Below are 22947 nucleotides of genomic sequence, written 5' to 3'. Positions count from 1 at the left end.
CTTCTTCCCTATCTCCCTGAGGAAAATAGTACTCACCGGAACCATTTAAAAATAAAAAACCTTCTTGATTGAAGAAACTAAAACCTCACTTTACCTCTTCCTATTACTAACACAGGCAAAGAGAATGACTGGAGGTGGAGGGAAGGGAGAAGCTATATATACAGCTCTGTTGTGGTGCTCTTTGCCACTTCCTGTTAGCAGGAGGTAAATATCCCACAAGTAAGGATGAAATCCGTGGACTCGTATCTTGTAGAAGAAATCAGAAGTATCTTGATTAATTTGCATTACTGGATTATTGACAGTTGGAGGTGAACTGGGCTAGGGAGAATAAGATTGCAGTACAACTGTTAAACATTACATAATAGAGCAGGACGACATACTATCACCTCCTTATGTAATAAACACTTATTTGAGGGAATAATAATGTTGGTAGTTATCGCCTCAAAAACTGTAGTTATAGTCTCAGCACTCCATGTTAGTGGGGTAACGGAGATCTCTATATTTGTAGTGTAACTGAAAAGCAATGAGAAAAAAAACTGACAAAACAGTGGAATACCCCTCTAAGGATACTGCAAAGGTTATCTAATTATGCAACCTCAACTGTACCGCTAAGTGACAGTTTTAAGTAAAGATTCCAGAAATTGTAATGTATGCTTCGTTAATACCGGTGACTGAAAAACGAAGCTCTGGTAGAGCGTCTTACCCCCTCCTGAACAGTGAACACAGTACGATATAGGCACGCTGAACCGCACCTCTTCTGACTGCGCACCACTCTGCACTGAATCGGAAGAGACGGGATCCACGCCGGAGCTCCTAATAGCACAAAAACAGCTATCCTCCCACATTATGGAGAAGCGTGAAGAAAAAAGGTCCCCAATGAAGCCTAGACTCAGCTTTCAGGTCACATGTGATCGTGCTCCGTGGATGCAGCTAGGGTAAAATAAAATGTACATTCCCATTAAAAAGTTTCATGCAGCCCCTTGTCACCCCAGTACTAGAGAACCTAATAAAATTAATAGTGCAGGCCGGTAAAAATTTGGGTAAAAGGATGATGCCAAAAACGAACCCCCACTGTGGTTACTGTGCACTTACTTCTCATGCACGGATCAGAATGATACCCTTTTCCAAGGAAGCAGGTGTTCTGTAGTTGTCACTGACAGACCAAATGATCTGTGTGCTGTCACTGACAGCCTTAGGACCCATGTAGAGAAATCATCCGTGTTAGAAATTTTATGAGGCTTGGGAACTTCCCAGCAAAAACCAGATTTTCTGTGAAAGTGACTCAAACAAGGTGAATTATAAGTTACAGCTTTCCAGTACATGAATTCAGGGAACTATCCACTGAGGGTTTGATAGAATTCTTCTTCTAACACCTCTCTCTTCTTGCCTTCTCCATGAGGAGGCAAAGAACTACTGGGAGGGAAGGGGAAGTAGGGATATATGAAAGCTCTGGTAGGGTGTCTTTGCTTCCTCCTGGTGGCCAGGTGATGTAATTCCCAAGTTTTAGGATCCTGGACTCTCACTACCATAAGAAGGAAAAGTGAATCAGATTAAGGCAGAGCTAAAAGGTGAATAAAATAAATCCATACTGTAGAACTAGAAAAGAGAAATATATTAAGTTCCAAGGCTTGGAAGAAGAAAAAACACTATACAACCAACCCGACGAACCACAGGGAAAAAACAACTGAGGTTTAATTAACAATAATGCTATGTTAGGTCACCCTTGCAAAATCCAAGAGGCAGACATACCACAAAAATCCAAGAGGCAGACATACCACAAAAATCCAAGAGGCAGACATACCACAAAAATCCAAGAGGCAGACATACCACAAAAATCCAAGAGGCAGACATACCACAAAAATCCAAGAGGCAGACATACCACAAAAATCCAAGAGGCAGACATACCACAAAAATCCAAGAGGCGGACATACCACAAAAATCCAAGAGGCGGACATACCACAAAAATCCAAGAGGCAGACATACCACAAAAATCCAAGAGGCAGACATACCACAAAAATCCAAGAGGCAGACATACCACAAAAATCCAAGAGGCGGACATACCACAAAAATCCAAGAGGCAGACATACCACAAAAATCCAAGAGGCAGACATACCACAAAAATCCAAGAGGCAGACATACCACAAAAATCCAAGAGGCAGACATACCACAAAAATCCAAGAGGCAGACATACCACAAAAATCCAAGAGGCAGACATACCACAAAAATCCAAGAGGCAGACATACCACATTTTTTTGAAAAACAGGCCCTTATAGAGGGATAAAAAAAGAAAGTTAAAATAACTTTATGTAGCTATTTTAATGGAACAGCCAAATCCACATAAAATCTACAAAAAACAGTACAATAAATTAAAAATGTGTCAGAAAGTTAAAAATAGAAGAGAAAAAATGTAATAGTGACAAAAAGTATTTTACTAGTTAGGAGAGTAGAATGTTTGCTGTGGGAGTAAAATAATACATATGCTTGTAATATATACTGCTTGTAAGGAAAGTATAAATTCTTATGTAGTAATTGCCCATTAATAATTTGTCTCCACATAAAATACTTTTTAAGGAACCTTAACATATTAAAGGGACATAGTGCAGAATTATATAACATTATCTTAGCGGCAGCTTGAAAAATCAAAAGATTTGAGAGATTTTAGCCCCGAAAGTTACACTTACCTTGTTTCCTCTCGAGGAATTATGCAAACATTTTTTACATTTTCTGTTTAAGATCTTATTACTGTTACTGTGTATAAGGTATTCACCACATAAATGCACAAAGCTACACATTTAGCTTAATGGGACATTAAATACTAAATAAATGCTAGATAGAATAATGCATTCAAAGAAAAGATTAGTCAGAGAATAACATGTAGTTGGACTTTTTTAAAACTTTCATTGGCTGTTTAAATATTGTCAAAATAAGTGTTAGTGTCTATAAAAAAATGGGAGCTGCCATGTTGTAATGTTGAAGGTTACCTTCTCTGCTGTGGCCAATTAGAGACAGTTATAAATAGGTCACTAAAGTGTGCAGCCAATGACTGTGTGGAATATAACCGTGTTCTGCATTTCTAACAGGACCTAAAAAGCTAACAATTTCATAAAGGAATTATAGGAAAAGGGGACAAAATAAATAAAGTATAATGCAGACTATATAATATATATATATATATAATAAACACACACACACATATATATATATATATATATATATATGTATATATATACTTGCTCAAATCACAATCAAATAAATAAAACAAACAAATGTGCAAATGTGATAATGCACAAAAAAGGATAAAAATGTCCCAGGGTAGGTAATCACGGTGATTATTGGCAGGTGAACCTCAGGGAAAAAAAGGAAAAACACATATAGTGAAGTCCTGTGATTATTCAAGTATTAAAAAAAAGAGAGCAAGCTGGGAGAGATTCAAGATTAAGCTCTAGATATTAAGGCACAGGAAACTCCTAATAGGAGACAAAGGCAAAGATCGATATCCCAGCTGGGTTAAAATTCCACATAGAATAAATCAGAAGTGGATAAAAGAATATAACACTTTATTTAAAACAAGTTAGTCACAAGGCATACATATGAGACTGTCCCAGTCAAAGACCACTGCAAACAAAAGACTTTTCACAGTGCCTGCTGAATGCCGTTTTCGGTCTGGTAAGGAACAAGACTCAGCCTCTTTTGTGACGTCACTTCGCTCAGATGTATGTTTCGCCAATCACAGCTTGGATTTTTCGAGGATGTCTTTGATTCATGCTTGTATCCTTATATAGTTGTTACTCCACTTCTGATTGTATTCCGTATTTCTTTACAGGCGTTTTATCAATGTCCATTATCTTAGATGATGTTAAGGGAAAATAGGACTAATCTTGATATAACAATAAAAAGGTATTGTATTGCCATTAGAAAATCCATTGCTCCCTTTATAGCATGCAATATATCCCACCACTAGGTGCCCCCACTGAACAAAGGATAAGCTGTACATTTTGCAAAATGGAGATTGTTGGAAAAATGCCATGTGCTTTTAGCAGGAAGCGACATCAGTCTGGGGATCCTGTGTGTAGCCACCCCCCCAGACAACTTACTTCCTAGTAAGTTTACTGGCCATTTTATCTGGTTCCTCCCTAGTGGGTGTTAATATCCTAATCCCTCCCTTTCAGATAAAAGGCCAGGACACTGAGAACCCTGGAGACTTCCTCTTGGATTGTGTAGATGCCAAGTCCTACCAGAAAAGCTAAAGAACTGAGGGCCCAGGAATGTGGCAAGGAGTCTCCCTCACCTGTGTGTTTGTCTGTTTGAAATCTAGAACCCCTTGCACACCTGTGACAGTGCTACTCACCTTGTGTATTCAATAAACCACTTGGCATCAAGTTCTTGGTTCCTCGTTTCTTTCTTTTGAGTATCATATTTTATATATATATTTATATATATATATATATATATATATATATATATATATATATATATATATATATATATATATATATATATATATATATATATCATATGCGATTGGCTGAAATACCTTTTTCTGTGTTACTGACCTTACAGGTATAATGCCCATATATACAAATGCAAGTTAAAATGTAATATTATACATAAAAAATAAAAAACTCATATACATACATAAGCTAACATGGGGATCGAACCTAGATCTTGATGCACAACAAAAAACTCATAAATACATCTCTTAGCACACTGCGCTATTTGGATAGTCCAATGTACATTCTAATTTCTATCACCCAATAGTAACAAATATACAAAAAAATAAAATATATATATTACTGTTACAAGGATCGAACTAGTGACCTTTTAGTGTCAAAAGGTATCATTTAAGGGGTTTTAGCCCACTCAGCTATTAAACATTAGAGGTAGAAGAAATTTATGTGTACATATAAAGTGTAACCAGAGGAGAAATTCTATTCTAAAAAATGGTGCAATTCAAAATCCTTATTAAGATCATATGGAATAATTGTGTTAAGATCAAAGATCCATTTCATTTCCATTCTTCCTAATGTCGCATTTATTATTATTATCATTTATTTGTATAGCGCCGCCAAATTCCGTAGCGCTGGGTACAATGATGGGGGTATACAATGACAAAGATTTGTGATACAATACAAAACATAACAAGACTAAACAAATCTAGCACAGGAGGAAGAGGGCCCTGCTCCGGAGAGCTCACAGTCTATAGGTTTAGGGTGCAGAGACATAAGGTTGGGGTAGCTTGTTACATCGGTTGTATTTGCAGCAGTGAGTCAGGCAGTTCATGTACATGTATTAGCTTGGTTCGGATGCGGGATGGAGGAGAGATGGTAAGCCTCTCTGAATAGGTGGGTTTTCAAGGATCTTCTGAAGCTATACAAGGTTTGAGACAGTCTGATGGAGCGGGGTAGAGAGTTCCAGAGGACAGGAGCAGCACGTGCCAAGTCTTGGAGGCGGGAGTGGGATGTAGAGATAAAAAAAGTGTAGAGACTTAGGTCAGAGGTTGATCGAAGAGGACGGGATGGGGAGTATTTCACGATGAGAGAGGAGATATAGTTGGGAGTTAGACTGTTGAGTGCTTTGTAGATTAGGGCTAATACTTTAAATTGTATTCTGGAGTGTATGGGGAGCCAGTGTAGAGACTGGCAGAGCGGAGCAGCTGATGTAGATCGTCGACTTAGAAGGATGAGTCTAGCAGAAGCATTCATAATAGATTGGAGGGAGGAGAGGCGGTGTTTTGGAAGGCCATTTAAGAGTAGATTGCAATAATCAATGTGTGACAGGATGAGGGAATGAATAAGTATTTTTGTAGTATTTTGAGTAAGGAAGGAACGAATTCTGGAAATGTTGCGTAGGTGTGAACGGCAGGATTTGGTAAGCGTTTGTATATGTGGGTTGAATGTGAGTTCTGAGTCTAGTGTGACCCCAAGGCAGCGAACCTGGGGTGAGGTGTTGAGAATAGAGTCTCCAGCCATCAGAGAAATGTCAGGTGTCGGATGTCTCGAAGAGGGGGGAATAAGAAGCAGCTCAGTTTTGGACAGATTGAGTTGGAGGTAGTGTGAAGACATCCAAGAGAAAATTGCAGAGAGGCAGTCAGAAATCTGGTTGAGTAAAGAGGGAGAGATATCAGGAGAGGAAAGATAGATTTGGGTATCATCAGCATATAGGTGGTACTGGAATCCAAAGGAGGCTATAAGTTTTCCAAGGCAGGATGTATAAAGAGAGAAAAGCAAGGGACCCAAGACAGAGCCTTGCGGTACTCCAACTGAGAGAGGCATAGGATCACAAGATATGTAGTTAAAGGAAACTGAAAACGAGCGGTTTGAAAGATATGATGCAAACCAGGAGAGGGCTGTGTCTCGGATTCCAAATGAATGTAGTATTTTTAGGAGGAGAGGATGGTCAACTGTGTCAAAATCTGCGGACAGGTCAAGAAGAATTAGTAATGAGTAATGGCCTTTTGCTTTGGCTGATAACAGGTCATTTGTTACTTTAGCAAGAGCGGTTTCTGTTTAGTGTTTAGGGCGGAAACCAGATTGTAGTGGATCAAGTAAGGAGTTAGTTGTGAGAAATTGAGTTAGCCTATTATAGACTAGTCGTTCCAATAATTTTGAAGCAAAGGGAAGTAAGGAGACCGGTCGATAGTTAGAAGGCGTGGAGGGGTCAAGCGAGGGCTTTTTTAGGATTGGTATGATTGACGCATGCTTGAATGTGTCGGGAAATGTGCCAGCAGTGAGGGATTGGTTAAAGAGATGAGTTAGGGTAGGGGTTAGTGAAGCAGAGAGAGGGGGAATAAGTTGTGAAGCAATAGGGTCAAGTGGGCAGGTTGTGAGATGAGCCGAGGATAGGAGTGCAGATTTTCGTTAATAGAAGGGGTGGGTAGGATCGCTGGGTTTGCGGGGTGCAGATCTCTTTTCTAATGGTGTCAATTCTATTTTTGAAGTGATCAGCAATAATTTGAGCAGTGAGATTGGTAGTGTGCGGGGGGCAGGCGGACGTAGAAGGGAGTTAAAGGTTGAGAACAGTTTTCTGGGGTTGGATGCGTGAGATGACACGAGGGAGGAGAAATAGACTTGTTTTGCCAGGCTGAGCACAGAGTTGTAGGACTTAAGGGTGAATTTATAATGTTGGAAATCAGCAAAGGTGCGTGATTTCCTCCACTGCCGTTCAGCGGCCTGTGAGCATCGCTGAAGATATCTGGTCTGTTTAGAGTGATTGATGTACGTCGAAGAGTGGAGGGTGCAGTTTTGTCAAGTGTTGATTTTAGTGCCGAATTATACTGTAGACTCACGAGGGTTGGACAAGAGAGGGGTGAAATGTCAGAGAGCAGTGGACTCAGTTGAGTGGAAAAGTCTGTGAGATCCAGGTCATTTAAATTCCTGTGAGGTAGCAGTTTTTTGGGGGCTTGCAAAGATGTAGCAGGTAGAGTGAGAGAGAATGTTAATAGATGGTGGTCAGAGAGAGGAAAGGGGAAGTTAAAGGGACAGTTTACTCAAAATTTTTCTCCCCTTTAATTTGTTCCCAATGATCCACTTTACCTGCTGGAGTGTATTAAATTGTTTACAAGTAGCTCCTTTACCCTTTATTGGCATTTGAAAATGTTGATTTAGCATGTGGTATCCCCACCTATTCTGAAAGTTTCTGGCCGCGCGTACCAGCTATAGATAAGCTTTGTAAACACAGCCAGCAGAAGAATTTACACTCCCAGTGCGATATAGCAGAGATAAGGTAATAAAATGCTGATTTTCCATTGTTCTCTCAAAGTACTGGTGATTGTTTTAAGGACAGATAATAAAGAAGCAGGTATATTTGCACAATGTGATACAGTAATGAGATCGGATTATACCTACAAGCTCAACCCATTTTATTAGGTTGTGGCTTCAAAACACAAAATCAGAGCTTTAATATACACAAATAAGCCTTAAAAAGCTAATATTCATAAATTTTTTACTCTGCAGTTGGTAAAAAAAAGCAATTGTAAACACATTAAGGGAAAAACTATTTTACAGTATACTGTCCCTTTAAGGGAGTTGGAAACAGCACAGAGATTTGTGAAGACCAGGTCTATGGAGTTGCCTTCACAGTGTGTTGGAGATGTTGTCCACTGGGACAGGCCTAAAGAGGTGGTAAGGGATAGAAGTTTATGTCCCCACCTCTCCAATGCAATTTTGCTTTTTGTATACCCAGATATAATGTTATATGTTTAGGGTCACAATTATGTTTTCTTTTAAAATAATTGGTTAATGCATGATTATCAAAACCCTTTTTAATAATATATACATGTTCCCTAAACCCAACGGAAAGTTTTCTAGAAGATCTTCCTATATAAATTAAATCACATGAACATTTTAATAAATAAATGACATTATTAGAATTGCAGGTAATCATTTATCTTATTTCATAATGTTTATTATTCCTCAATTCTAGAAATCTGACATTTCTCTCTTGTTGGCAGAACTCATGCATTTACCACATTTATAAAAACCTTTAAGGTTCTCTCCTAGCCAATTTTCTTTACTTTTTTCTTTGAGAAAGCTTCTTATCTTTTATATTGGGTACATTTTTAAAATACTTGTACGATGTTTCTTAAACCGTAATCTTTCTTAAGAACATGTTTATTAATGATGTTCCTTATTTCTTTATTCTGAGTTCAATAGTCTATGATAATGTTTTGCATATATCTCTATTTTATTCTTTACATTATATTTAATAAAGGTCTCTCTTTCTTTGTTACCTACCTCTTGTATAATGGAATCTATTCTCTTTTCTGGATATCTTTTTTCTATAAAATGTCTCTTTGAATTGTTTAGATTGCTCATAAAAAACAATTTTATAACTACAATTTCTTCTTAATCTACATATTTGACTTTTGGGAATGTTTTTTAACCAATTGAAAAGATGACAGCTATCTAATTGATTATAGCTATTAACATCTGACAGTTTAAAATAGTTCTTGGTTTTTAACAGACCATTTTCAATATATATAGATAAATCCAGAAAATTAAGTGATTCCTGACTGCATTCCCAATTCAGTTTAATTTGCCAGTCATTTACATTGAGTAATTCCATAAAGATATTGAGGTCTCTTTCTGACCCCTTCCAAATCATAAAAAGGTCATCTATATATCTATGATAGGATACCAGGTTTGCACCCCCTCTTTCATAAACATGGATGTCTTCCCATGCTGACATATATAAGTTGGCATAGCTGGGTGCAAACCTGGTACCCATCGCTTTTCCGTCTATCTGTAAGAAAAACATAATTTATGTAAGAACTTACCTGATAAATTCATTTCTTTCATATTAGCAAGAGTCCATGAGCTAGTGACGTATGGGATATACATTCCTACCAGGAGGGGCAAAGTTTCCCAAACCTTAAAATGCCTATAAATACACCCCTCACCACACCCACAATTCAGTTTAACGAATAGCCAAGAAGTGGGGTGATAAGAAAAAAGTGCGAAAGCATATAAAATAAGGAATTGGAATAATTGTGCTTTATACAAAAAATCATAACCACCACAAAAAAGGGCGGGCCTCATGGACTCTTGCTAATATGAAAGAAATGAATTTATCAGGTAAGTTCTTACATAAATTATGTTTTCTTTCATGTAATTAGCAAGAGTCCATGAGCTAGTGACGTATGGGATAATGACTACCCAAGATGTGGATCTTCCACGCAAGAGTCACTAGAGAGGGAGGGATAAAATAAAGACAGCCAATTCCGCTGAAAATAATCCACACCCAAAATAAAGTTTAATGAAAAACATAAGCAGAAGATTCAAACTGAAACCGCTGCCTGAAGTACTTTTCTACCAAAAACTGCTTCAGAAGAAGAAAATACAACAAAATGGTAGAATTTGGTAAAAGTATGCAAAGAGAACCAAGTTGCCACTTTGCAAATCTGATCAACCGAAGCTTCATTCCTAAACGCCCAGGAAGTAGAAACTGACCTAGTAGAATGAGCTGTAATCCTATGAGGCGGAGTCTTACCCGACTCAAAATAGGCAAGATGAAATAAAGATTTCAACCAAGATGCCAAAGAAATGGCAGAAGTTTTCTGGCCTTTCTAAAACCGGAAAAGATAACAAATAAACCAGAAGTCTTTCGGAAAGACTTAATAGCTTCAACATAATATTTCAAAGCTCTAATAACATCCAAAGAATGCAACGATTTCTCCTTAGAATTCTTAGGATTAGGACATAATGAAGGAACCACAATGTCTCTACTAATGTTGTTGGAATTCACAACTTAGGTAAAAATTCAAAAGAAGTTCGCAACACCGCCTTATCCTGATGAAAAATCAGAAAAGGAGACTCACAAGAAAGAGCAGATAATTCAGAAACTCTTCTGGCAGAAGAGATGGCCAAAAGGAACAAAACTTTCCAAGAAAGTAATTTAATATCCAATGAATGCATAGGTTCAAATGGAGGAGCTTGAAGAGCCCCCAGAACCAAATTCAAACTCCAAGGAGGAGAAATTGACTTAATGACAGGCTTTATACGAACCAAAGCTTGTACAAAACAATGAATATCAGGAAGAATAGCAATCTTTCTGTTGAAAAAGAACAGAAAGAGCAGAGATTTGACCTTTCAAGGAACTTGCGGACAAACCCTTATCTAAACCATCCTGAAGAAATTGTAATATTCTCGGTATTCTAAAAGAATGCCAAGAAAAATGATGAGAAAGACACCAAGAAATATAAGTCTTCCAGACTCTATAATATATCTCTCTGGATACAGATTTACGAGCCTGTAACATAGTATTAATCACAGAGTCAGAGAAACCTCTTTGACCAAGAATCAAGCGTTCAATCTCCATACCTTTAAATTTAAGGATTTCAGATCCTGATGGAAAAAAGGACCTTGAGACAAAAGGTCTGGTCTTAACGGAAGAGTCCACGGTTGGCAAGAGGCCATCCGGACAAGATCCTCATACCAAAACCTGTGAGGCCATGCCGGAGCTACCAGCAGAACAAACGAGCATTCCTTCAGAATCTTGGAGATTACTCTTGGAAGAAGAACTAGAGGCGGAAAGATATAGGCAGGATGATACTTCCAAGGAAGTGAAAATGCATCCACTGCCTCCGCCTGAGGATCCCGGGATCTGGACAGATACCTGGGAAGTTTCTTGTTTAGATGAGAAGCCATCAGATCTATTTCTGGAAGTTCCCACATTTGAACAATCTGAAGAAATACCTCTGGGTGAAGAGACCATTCGCCCGGATGCAACGTTTGGCGACTGAGATAATCCGCTTTCCAATTGTCCATACCTGGGATATAAACCGCAGAGATTAGACAGGAGCTGGATTCCGCCCAAACCAAAATTCGAGATACTTCTTTCATAGCCAGAGGACTGTGAGTCCCTCCTTGATGATTGATGTATGCCACAGATGTGACATTGTCTTATCTGAAAACAAATGAACAACTCTCTCTTCGGAAGAGGCCAAGACTGAAGAGCTCTGAAAATTGCACGGAGTTCCAAAATATTGATCGGAAATCTCACCTCCTGAGATTCCCAAACCCCTTGTGCCGTCAGATACCCCCACACAGCTCCCCAACCTGTAAAACTAGCATCTGTTGAGATTATAGTCCAGGTCGGAAGAACAAAGAAGCCCCCTGAACTAAACGATGGTGATCTGTCCACCATGTCAGAGAGTGTCATAAAATCGGTTTAAAGATATTAATTGAGATATCTTTGAGTAATCCCTGCACCATTGGTTCAGCATACAGAGCTGAAGAGGTCGCATGTGAAAACGAGCAAAGGAGATCGCATCTGATGCGGCAGTCCTAAGACCCAACATTTCCATGCATAAGGCTACCAAAGGGAATGATTGTGACTGAAGGTTTTGACAAGCTGATATCAATGTTAAACTTCTCTTGACTGACAAGGACAGAGTCATAGACACTGAATTTATCTAGAAACCTAAAAAGGTTACTCTTGTCTGAGGAATCAATGAACTGATTGGTAAATTGATCCTCCAACCATGAACTTGAAGAAACAACACAAGTCGATTCGTATGAGATTCTACGAAAATGAGAAGACTGAGCAAGTACCAAGATATCGTCCAAATAAGGAAATACCAAAACCCTATTCTCTGAATACAGAAAGAAGGGCACCGAGAACCTTTGAAAAAAATTCTTGGAACTGAGGCTAGGCCAAACGGTAGAGCCACAAAACTGGTAATGCTTGTCTAAAAAGAGAATCTCAGACACTAAAAGTAATCTGGATGAATCGGAATATGCAGATACACATCCTGTAAATCTATTGTAGACATATAATGCCCTTGCTAAACAAAAGGCAGGATAGTCCTACAGTAACCATCTTGAATGTTGGTATCCTAACATAACGATTCAATAATGATAGATCCAGAACTGGTCTGAAGGAATTGACCTTCTTTGGTACAATGAAGAGATAAAATAAAACCCCAGCCCCTGTTCCAGAACTGGAACTGGCATAAATACTCCAGCCAACTCTAGATCTGAAACACATTTCAGAAATGCTGAGCCTTGCTGTGTTAACTGGGACACGGGAAAGAAAAGAATCTCTTAGCAGGAGGCCTTAACTTGAAGCCAATTCTGTACCTTTCTGAAACAATGTTTCTGAAACCAGAGATTAAGAACGGAATTGATCCAAATTTCTTTGAAGAAAACGTAATCTGCCCCATACCAGCTGAGCTGGAATAAGGGCCGCACCTTCATAGGTACTTAGGAGCTGGCTATAGGTTTCTATAAAGCTCGGATATATTCCAAACTGGAAATAGTTTCCAAACTGAAACCGCTCCTGAGGATGAAGGATCAGGCTTTTGTTCCTTGTTGTGAGGAAAGGAACGAAATGATTATTTACCCTGGAAAGAAAGGGAAAGCAAAGTTGACTTAGAAGACATGTCAGTATTCCAAGTTTAATCCATAAAGCTTTTCTAGCTAAAATAGCTAGAGACATATACCTGACATCAACTCTAATGATATCAAAAGATGGTATCACCAATAAAATTATTAGCATGTTATAGAATAATAATAATGCTATAAAATTATGATCTGTTACTTGTTGCGCTAAAGCTTCTAACCAAAAAGTTGAAGCTGCAGCAACAGCCGCTAAAAATATAGCAGGTCTAAGAAGATTACCTGAACATAAGTAAGCTTTTCTTAGAAAGGATTCAATTTTCCTATCTAAAGGATCCTTAAATGAAGTACTATCTGCCATAGGAATAGTAGTACATTAGCAGGAGTAGAGACAGCCCCATAACCTTAGGGATTTTTGTCCCAAAAAACTCTAATCTGTCAGATGGCACAGGATATAATTTGCTTAAACGTCTAGAAGGAGTAAATAAATTACCCAAATTATTCCATTCCCTGGAAATTACTTCAGAAATAGCATCAGGGAGATAAAACACTTCTGGAATAACTACCTTATTTAAACGTTTACATTTAGTATCAAGAGGACCAGAATCCTCTATTTCTAATGCAAATAACACTTCTTTAAGTAAAGAACGAATAAATTCCATCTTGGACAAATACAAAGATTTATCAGCATCAAAATGATGATGTTCATTTAAAAATTCATCTGAAAAAAAGAGAAGTTTTAAAAGACTTTTATGTATACTAGAAGGAGAAATAACAGACATAGCCTTCTTAATGGATTTAAAATAAATAAAATCTCTTATGTTATCAGGAACACTCTGAAAATTAGATGTTGACGGAACAGCAACAGGTAATGTAACAGTACTAAAGGAAATTTTATCTGCATTAATAAGTTTGACATGACATGCAATACAAATAACAGCTGGAGAAACAGATACCAAAAGTTTATAGCAGACTTAGCTTGGTAGCTCCAGCACTGTGCAGTGATTTTCCTGTAGTAACTTCTGACTCAGTTGCAACGTGGAACATCTTGCAATATGTAATAGAAAAAACAACATATAAAGCAAAATTGATCAATTTCCTTAAATGACAGTTTCAGGAATGGGAAAAAAATGCCAGTGAACAAGCTTCTAGCAACCAGAAGCAATAAATAATGAGACTTAAATAATGTGGAGACAAAAATGACGCCCAAATTTTTTAGCGCCAAAAAAGACGCCCACATTATTTGGCGCCTAAATGCTTTTGGCGCCAAAAATGACGCCACATCCGGAACGCCGACATTCTTGGCGCAAAATAACGTCAAAGAATGACGCAACTTCCGGCGACACGTATGACGCCGGAAACGGAAATAGAATTTTTGCGCCAAAAAAGTCCGCGCCAAAAATGACGCAATAAAATGAAGCATTTTCAGCCCCCGCGAGCCTAACAGCCCACAGGGAAAAAGTCAAATTTTAAGGTAAAATATGTTAAATTAAAATGCATTATCCCAAATATGAAACTGACTGTCTGAAAAATAAGGAAAGTTGAACATTCTGAGTCAAGGCAAATAAATGTTTGAATACATATATTTAGAACTTTATAAACAAAGTGCCCAACCATAGCTTGGAGTGTCACAGAAAATAAGACTTACTTACCCCAGGACACTCATCTACATATAGCAGATAGCCAAACCAGTACTGAAACGAGAATCAGCAGAGGTAATGGTATATATAAGAGTATATCGTCGATCTGAAAAGGGAGGTAAGAGATGAATCTCCACGACCGATAACAGAGAACCTATGAAATAGACCCCGTAGAAGGAGATCACTGCATTCAAATAGGCAATACTCTCCTCACATCCCTCTGACATTCACTGCACGCTGAGAGGAAAACCGGGCTCCAACTTGCTGCGGAGCGCATATCAACGTAGAATCTAGCACAAACTTACTTCACCACCTCCATCGGAGGCAAAGTTTGTAAAACTGAATTGTGGGTGTGGTGAGGGGTGTATTTATAGGCATTTTAAGGTTTGGGAAACTTTGCCCCTCCTGGTAGGAATGTATATCCCATACGTCACTAGCTCATGGACTCTTGCTAATTACATGAAAGAAAATTTATCTTCAAACCAAAAAAAAAGTTGGTTTCTAAGATAATTCTAATGCTTTCTAAGATATAATCTATCTGTGCTCGATCCAAATGACCATCTTTCTCTAAAATGCTCTTGACAGCCTTAATTCCTTTTTTTTCTTTGTTAATATTAGTGTATAAAAATGTAACATCTGCTGATACTAACCACCAATCTTTTTCCCATTGGATATTATCTAAAATTTGTAATATGTTTAATGTGTCCTTTAAATAGGCTTTGGTGTCAACAACATATGTTTGTAAAAGTTTATCTAAATATGCAGATAGATTACTAGTTAAGGAATCTACCCCAGAGACAATTGGTCTCCCAGGGGGATGTACAGTATATTTATGTACTTTTGGCAATATATAAAAGGTTGGAACCTTTGGATGTATGTTTATAAAATCAAATTCCCTTTTATTTAATATAGTTGATTCTAGTCCCTTTTTGAGAAAATTGGTAAATCTATCTTTAAAAAGTATCAGGGGATTACTCTTCAATTTCTCGTATGTTTTGACATCATTTAATTGTCTAACATAATTTTCTTTATTCATGATGACAATACCTTTATCGGCAGGTTTTATTACCAGATTTTAATCTTTCTCAAGTTGTTCTAGTGCTTGGAATTCAGATTGTTTATGTATCTTTTTTAATTTCCTTAGATTATTCTGAACTATTTTAATAGCTGAGTGGGTTAAAACCCCTTAAATGATACATTTTGACACTGAAAGGTCACTAGTTCGATCCCAGTAAAAACAGAATTTATGTTTACCTGATAAATTTCTTTCTCCAACGGTGTGTCCGGTCCACGGCGTCATCCTTACTTGTGGGATATTCTCTTCCCCAACAGGAAATGGCAAAGAGCCCAGCAAAGCTGGTCACATGATCCCTCCTAGGCTCCGCCTACCCCAGTCATTCGACCGACGTTAAGGAGGAATAATTGCATAGGAGAAACCATATGGTACCGTGGTGACTGTAGTTAAAGAAAATAAATTATCAGACCTGATTAAAAAAAAAAAACCAGGGCGGGCCGTGGACCGGACACACCGTTGGAGAAAGAAATTTATCAGGTAAACATAAATTCTGTTTTCTCCAACATAGGTGTGTCCGGTCCACGGCGTCATCCTTACTTGTGGGAACCAATACCAAAGCTTTAGGACACGGATGAAGGGAGGGAGCAAATCAGGTCACCTAAATGGAAGGCACCACGGCTTGCAAAACCTTTCTCCCAAAAATAGCCTCAGAAGAAGCAAAAGTATCAAACTTGTAAAATTTGGTAAAAGTGTGCAGTGAAGACCAAGTCGCTGCCCTACATATCTGATCAACAGAAGCCTCGTTCTTGAAGGCCCATGTGGAAGCCACAGCCCTAGTGGAATGAGCTGTGATTCTTTCGGGAGGCTGCCGTCCGGCAGTCTCGTAAGCCAATCTGATGATGCTTTTAATCCAAAAAGAGAGAGAGGTAGAAGTAGCTTTTTGACCTCTCCTTTTACCTGAGTAAACAACAAACAAGGAAGATGTTTGTCTAAAATCCTTCGTAGCATCTAAATAGAATTTTAGAGCGCGAACAACATCCAAATTGTGCAACAAACGTTCCTTCTTTGAAACTGGTTTCGGACACAGAGAAGGTACGATAATCTCCTGGTTAATGTTTTTGTTAGAAACAACTTTTGGAAGAAAACCAGGTTTAGTACGTAAAACCACCTTATCTGCATGGAACACCAGATAAGGAGGGGAACACTGCAGAGCAGATAATTCTGAAACTCTTCTAGCAGAAGAAATTGCAACTAAAAACAAAACTTTCCAAGATAATAACTTAATATCAACGGAATGTAAGGGTTCAAACGGAACCCCCTGAAGAACTGAAAGAACTAAATTGAGACTCCAAGGAGGAGTCAAGGGTTTGTAAACAGGCTTAATTCTAACCAGAGCCTGAACAAAAGCTTGAACATCTGGCACAGCTGCCAGCTTTTTGTGAAGTAACACCGACAAGGCAGAAATCTGTCCCTTCAGGGAACTTGCCGATAATCCTTTTTCCAATCCTTCTTGAAGGAAGGATAGAATCCTAGGAATCTTAACCTTGTCCCAAGGGAATCCTTTAGATTCACACCAACAGATATATTTTTTCCAAATTTTGTGGTAAATCTTTCTAGTTACAGGCTTTCTGGCCTGAACAAGAGTATCGATAACAGAATCTGAGAAACCTCGCTTCGATAAAATCAAGCGTTCAATCTCCAGGCAGTCAGCTGGAGTGAAACCAGATTCGGATGTTCGAACGGACCCTGAACAAGAAGGTCTCGTCTCAAAGGTAGCTTCCAAGGTGGAGCCGATGACATATTCACCAGATCTGCATACCAAGTCCTGCGTGGCCACGCAGGAGCTATCAAGATCACCGACGCCCTCTCCTGATTGATCCTGGCTACCAGCCTGGGGATGAGAGGAAACGGCGGGAACACATAAGCTAGTTTGAAGGTCCAAGGTGCTACTAGTGCATCCACTAGAGCCGCCTTGGGATCCCTGGATCTGGACCCGTAACAGGGAACTTTGAAGTTCTGACGAGAGGCCATTAGATCCATGTCTGGAATGCCCCACAGCTGAGTGACTTGGGCAAAGATTTCCGGATGGAGTTCCCACTCCCCCGGATGCAATGTCTGACGACTCAGAAAATCCGCTTCCCAATTTTCCACTCCCGGGATGTGGATAGCAGACAGGTGGCAGGAGTGAGACTCCGCCCATAGAATAATCTTGGTCACTTCTTCCATCGCTAGGGAACTCCTTGTTCCCCCCTGATGGTTGATGTACGCAACAGTCGTCATGTTGTCTGATTGAAACCGTATGAACTTGGTCCTCGCTAGCTGAGGCCAAGCCTTGAGAGCATTGAATATCGCTCTCAGTTCCAGAATATTTATCGGTAGAAGAGATTCTTCCCGAGACCAAAGACCCTGAGCTTTCAGGGATCCCCAGACCGCGCCCCAGCCCATCAGACTGGCGTCGGTCGTGACAATGACCCACTCTGGTCTGCGGAATGTCATCCCTTGTGACAGGTTGTCCAGGGACAGCCACCAACGGAGTGAGTCTCTGGTCCTCTGATTTACTTGTATCTTTGGAGACAAGTCTGTATAGTCCCCATTCCACTGACTGAGCATGCACAGTTGTAATGGTCTTAGATGAATGCGCGCAAAAGGGACTATGTCCATTGCCGCTACCATCAACCCGATCACTTCCATGCACTGAGCTACGGAAGGAAGAGGAACGGAATGAAGTATCCGACAAGAGTCCAGAAGTTTTGTTTTTCTGGCCTCTGTTAGAAAAATCCTCATTTCTGAGGAGTCTATAATTGTTCCCAAGAAGGGAACCCTTGTTGACGGGGATAGAGAACTCTTTTCCACGTTCACTTTCCAGCCGTGAGATCTGAGAAAGGCCAGGACGATGTCCGTGTGAGCCTTTGCTCGAGGAAGGGACGACGCTTGAATCAGAATGTCGTCCAGGTAGGGTACTACTGCAATGCCCCTTGGTCTTAGCACCGCTAGAAGGGACCCTAGTACCTTTGTGAAAATCCTTGGAGCAGTGGCTAATCCGAAAGGAAGCGCCACAAACTGGTAATGTTTGTCCAGGAATGCAAACCTTAGGAACCGATGATGTTCCTTGTGGATAGGAATATGTAGATACGCATCCTTTAAATCCACCGTGGTCATGAATTGACCTTCCTGGATGGAAGGAAGGATAGTTCGAATGGTTTCCATCTTGAACGATGGGACCTTGAGAAATTTGTTTAAGATCTTGAGATCTAAGATTGGTCTGAACGTTCCCTCTTTTTTGGGAACTATGAACAGATTGGAGTAGAACCCCATCCCTTGTTCTCTTAATGGAACAGGATGAATCACTCCCATTTTTAACAGGTCTTCTACACAATGTAAGAACGCCTGTCTTTTTATGTGGTCTGAAGACAACTGAGACCTGTGGAACCTCCCCCTTGGGGGAAGTCCCTTGAATTCCAGAAGATAACCCTGGGAGACTATTTCTAGCGCCCAAGGATCCAGAACATCTCTTGCCCAAGCCTGAGCGAAGAGAGAGAGTCTGCCCCCCACCAGATCCGGTCCCGGATCGGGGGCCAATATTTCATGCTGTCTTGGTAGCAGTGGCAGGTTTCTTGGCCTGCTTTCCCTTGTTCCAGCCTTGCATTGGTCTCCAAGCTGGCTTGGCCTGAGAAGTATTACCCTCTTGCTTAGAGGACGTAGCACTTTGGGCTGGTCCGTTTTTACGAAAGGGACGAAAATTAGGTCTATTTTTTGCCTTGAACGGCCGATCCTGAGGAAGGGCGTGGCCCTTACCCCCAGTGATATCAGAGATAATCTCTTTCAAGTCGGGACCAAACAGCGTTTTCCCCTTGAAAGGAATGTTTAGTAGCTTGTTCTTGGAAGACGCATCAGCCGACCAAGATTTCAACCAAAGCGCTCTGCGCGCCACAATAGCAAACCCAGAATTCTTAGCCGCTAACCTAGCCAATTGCAAAGTGGCGTCTAGAGTGAAAGCATTAGCCAATTTGAGAGCATTGATTCTGTCCATAATCTCCTCATAAGGAGGAGAATCACTATCGAGCACCTTTATCAGTTCATCAAACCAGAAATATGCAGCTGTAGTGACAGGGACAATGCATGAAATGGGTTGTAGAAGGTAACCCTGCTGAACAAACATCTTTTTGAGCAAACCTTCTAATTTTTTATCCATAGGATCTTTGAAAGCACAACTATCCTCTATGGGTATAGTGGTGCGTTTGTTTAAAGTAGAAACCGCTCCCTCGACCTTGGGGACTGACTGCCATAAGTCCTTTCTGGGGTCGACCATAGGAAACAATTTTTTAAATATGGGGGGAGGGACGAAAGGAATACCGGGCCTTTCCCATTCTTTATTAACAATGTCCGCCACCCGCTTGGGTATAGGAAAAGCTTCTGGGAGCCCCGGCACCTCTAGGAACTTGTCCATTTTACATAGTTTCTCTGGGATGACCAAATTTTCACAATCATCCAGAGTGGATAATACCTCCTTAAGCAAAATGCGGAGATGTTCCAACTTAAATTTAAATGTAATCACATCAGATTCAGCCTGCTGAGAAATGTTCCCTAAATCAGTAATTTCTCCCTCAGACAAAACCTCCCTGGCTCCCTCAGATTGGGTTAGGGGCCCTTCAGAGATATTAATATCAGCGTCGTCATGCTCTTCAGTAACTAAAACAGAGCAGCCACGCTTACGCTGACAAGGGTTCATTTTGGCTAAAATGTTTTTGACAGAATTATCCATTACAGCCGTTAATTGTTGCATAGTAAGGAGTATTGGCGCGCTAGATGTACTAGGGGCCTCCTGAGTGGGCAAGACTCGTGTAGACGAAGGAGGGAATGATGCAGTACCATGCTTACTCCCCTCACTTGAGGAATCATCTTGGGCATCATTGTCATTATCACATAAATCACATTTATTTAAATGAATAGGAATTCTGGCTTCCCCACATTCAGAACACAGTCTATCTGGTAGTTCAGACATGTTAAACAGGCATAAACTTGATAAGAAAGTACAAAAAACGTTTTAAAATAAAACCGTTACTGTCACTTTAAATTTTAAACTGAACACACTTTATTACTGCAATTGCGAAAAAACATGAAGGAATTGTTCAAAATTCACCAAATTTTCACCACAGTGTCATAAAGCCTTAAAAATATTGCACATCAAATTTGGAAGCTTTAACCCTTAAAATAACGGAACCGGAGCCGTTTTAAGCTTTAACCCCTTTACAGTCCCTGGTATCTGCTTTGCTGAGACCCAACCAAACCCAAAGGGGAATACGATACCAAATGACGCCTTCAGAAGTCTTTTCTAAGTATCAGAGCTCCTCTCACATGCGACTGCATGCCATGCCTCTCAAAAACAAGTGCGCCACACCGGCGCGAAAATGAGACTCTGCTTATGCTTTGGGAAAGCCCCTAAGAAATAAGGTGTCTAATACAGTGCCTGCCGATATTATTATATCAAAATACCCAAATAAAATGATTCCTCAAGGCTAAATATGTGTTAATAATGAATCGATTTAGCCCAAAAAAGTCTACAGTCTAAATAAGCCCTTGTGAAGCCCTTATTTACGATCGTAATAAACATGGCTTACCGGATCCCATAGGGAAAATGACAGCTTCCAGCATTACATCGTCTTGTTAGAATGTGTCATACCTCAAGCAGCAAGAGACTGCACACTGTTCCCCCAACTGAAGTTAATTGCTCTCAACAGTCCTGTGTGGAACAGCCATGGATTTTAGTTACGGTTGCTAAAATCATTTTCCTCATACAAACAGAACTCTTCATCTCTTTTCTGTTTCTGAGTAAATAGTACATACCAGCACTATTTGAAAATAACAAACTCTTGATTGAATAATGAAAAACTACAGTTAAACACTAAAAAACTCTAAGCCATCTCCGTGGAGATGTTGCCTGTACAACGGCAAAGAGAATGACTGGGGTAGGCGGAGCCTAGGAGGGATCATGTGACCAGCTTTGCTGGGCTCTTTGCCATTTCCTGTTGGGGAAGAGAATATCCCACAAGTAAGGATGACGCCGTGGACCGGACACACCTATGTTGGAGAAAGTAATTTTTTTTTGTATATTTGATACTATTGGGTGATAGAAATTAGAGTATACATTGGACTATCCAAATAGCGCAGTGCGCTAAGAGATGTATTTATGAGTTTTTTGTTGTGCATCAAGATCTAGGTTCAATCCCCATGTTAGCTTATGCATATACTGTATGTATGCGAGTTTTTTATTTATATATTTTTATGTATAATATTACATTTTAAATTGCATTTGAATATATGGGCATTATACCTTTTTATTGTTATATCAAGATCAAGATTAGTCCTATTTTCCCTTAACATCTACTAAGATAATGGACATTGATAAAACACCTGTAAAGAAATCAGGAATCCAATCAGAAGTGGAGTAACAACTATATAAGGATACAAGCATGAATCAAAGACATCCTCGAAAAAGCCAAGCTATGTCAGAGCAGAGTGACGTCACAAAAGAGGCTGAGTCTTATTCCTTACCGGAAGAAAAAATCATTTAGCAGACACTGTGAAAACATGGTCTTTTGTTTGCAGTGGTCTTTGACTGGGACAGTCTCAAATGTATGCCTTGTGACTAACGTGTTTTAAATAAAGTGTTATATTCTTTTATCCACGTCTGATTTATTCTATGTGAAATTTTAACCCAGATGAGATATCGATCTTTGCCTTTGTCTCCTATTAGGAGTTTCCTGTGTCTTAATATCTAGAGCTTGATCTTGAAGCTCTAGATTATGTGAGTACCGTTCTTTTGCTCTCTTTTTTAATACTTGAATAACCACAGGAAACATTTGCTCTCATCAGAAAAGAGGACTTTGGACCACTGAGCAACAGACCAGGTCTGTTTTTCTTTAGCCCAGGTAAGACGCTTCTGACATTGTTGTTCAGGAGTGGCTTGACAAGAGGAATATGACATTTGAAGCCCATGTCCAGGATCCGTCTGTGTGTGGTGGCTCTTGTGAAAGTCCCCAACACTTTTGAATGGCCTTTTCCTGACAATCCTCTCCAGGCTGCGGTCATCCCTGCTGCTTGTGCACCTTTTTCTTCCACACTTTTCCCTTCCACATAACTTTCTATTAATGTGCTTTGATACAGCACTTTGGGAACATCCAACTTCTTTTGCAATTACCTTTTGAGGCTTTCCCTCCTTATGGAGGGTGTCAATGATGGTTTTCTGCACAACTGTCAGGTCAGCAGTCTTTCCCATGATTGTGATTCCTACTGAACCAGACTGAGAGACCATTTAAAGGATCAGGAACCCTTTGCCGGTGTTATGGCTTAATTAGCTGATTAGAGTGGGACACTTTGAGCCTAGAATATTGCACCTTTTCACAATATTCTAATTTTCTGAGATTGTGGATTTGGGGTTTTCATGAGCTGTAAGCAT

The 22947-nt window shown here is 39.7% G+C and overlaps 2 protein-coding genes across 3 annotated transcripts in view; both read right to left on the bottom strand.

The window, feature by feature from the left end:
• The window catches only part of LOC128660858 (lamina-associated polypeptide 2, isoforms alpha/zeta-like), a 114741-nt gene extending 94751 nt beyond the window's left edge, over nt 1-19990 (bottom strand). Inside the window, exon 1 of the mRNA XM_053714921.1 lies at nt 18659-19990. Within this exon, the coding sequence (XP_053570896.1) occupies nt 19075-19938 (864 nt within the window). The 5' untranslated portion in view covers nt 19939-19990 and the 3' untranslated portion in view covers nt 18659-19074. The remainder of the gene's footprint in view (nt 1-18658) is intronic.
• The window catches only part of RALBP1 (ralA binding protein 1), a 216249-nt gene that overhangs the window by 106022 nt on the left and 87280 nt on the right, over nt 1-22947 (bottom strand). The gene's annotated exons all lie outside the window — the stretch shown is intronic.

Source organism: Bombina bombina, chromosome 5 (assembly GCF_027579735.1).
Source record: "Bombina bombina isolate aBomBom1 chromosome 5, aBomBom1.pri, whole genome shotgun sequence".
NCBI classification, from domain to species: domain Eukaryota; kingdom Metazoa; phylum Chordata; class Amphibia; order Anura; family Bombinatoridae; genus Bombina; species Bombina bombina.
This window is presented reverse-complemented; position numbering and strand designations above follow the sequence as displayed.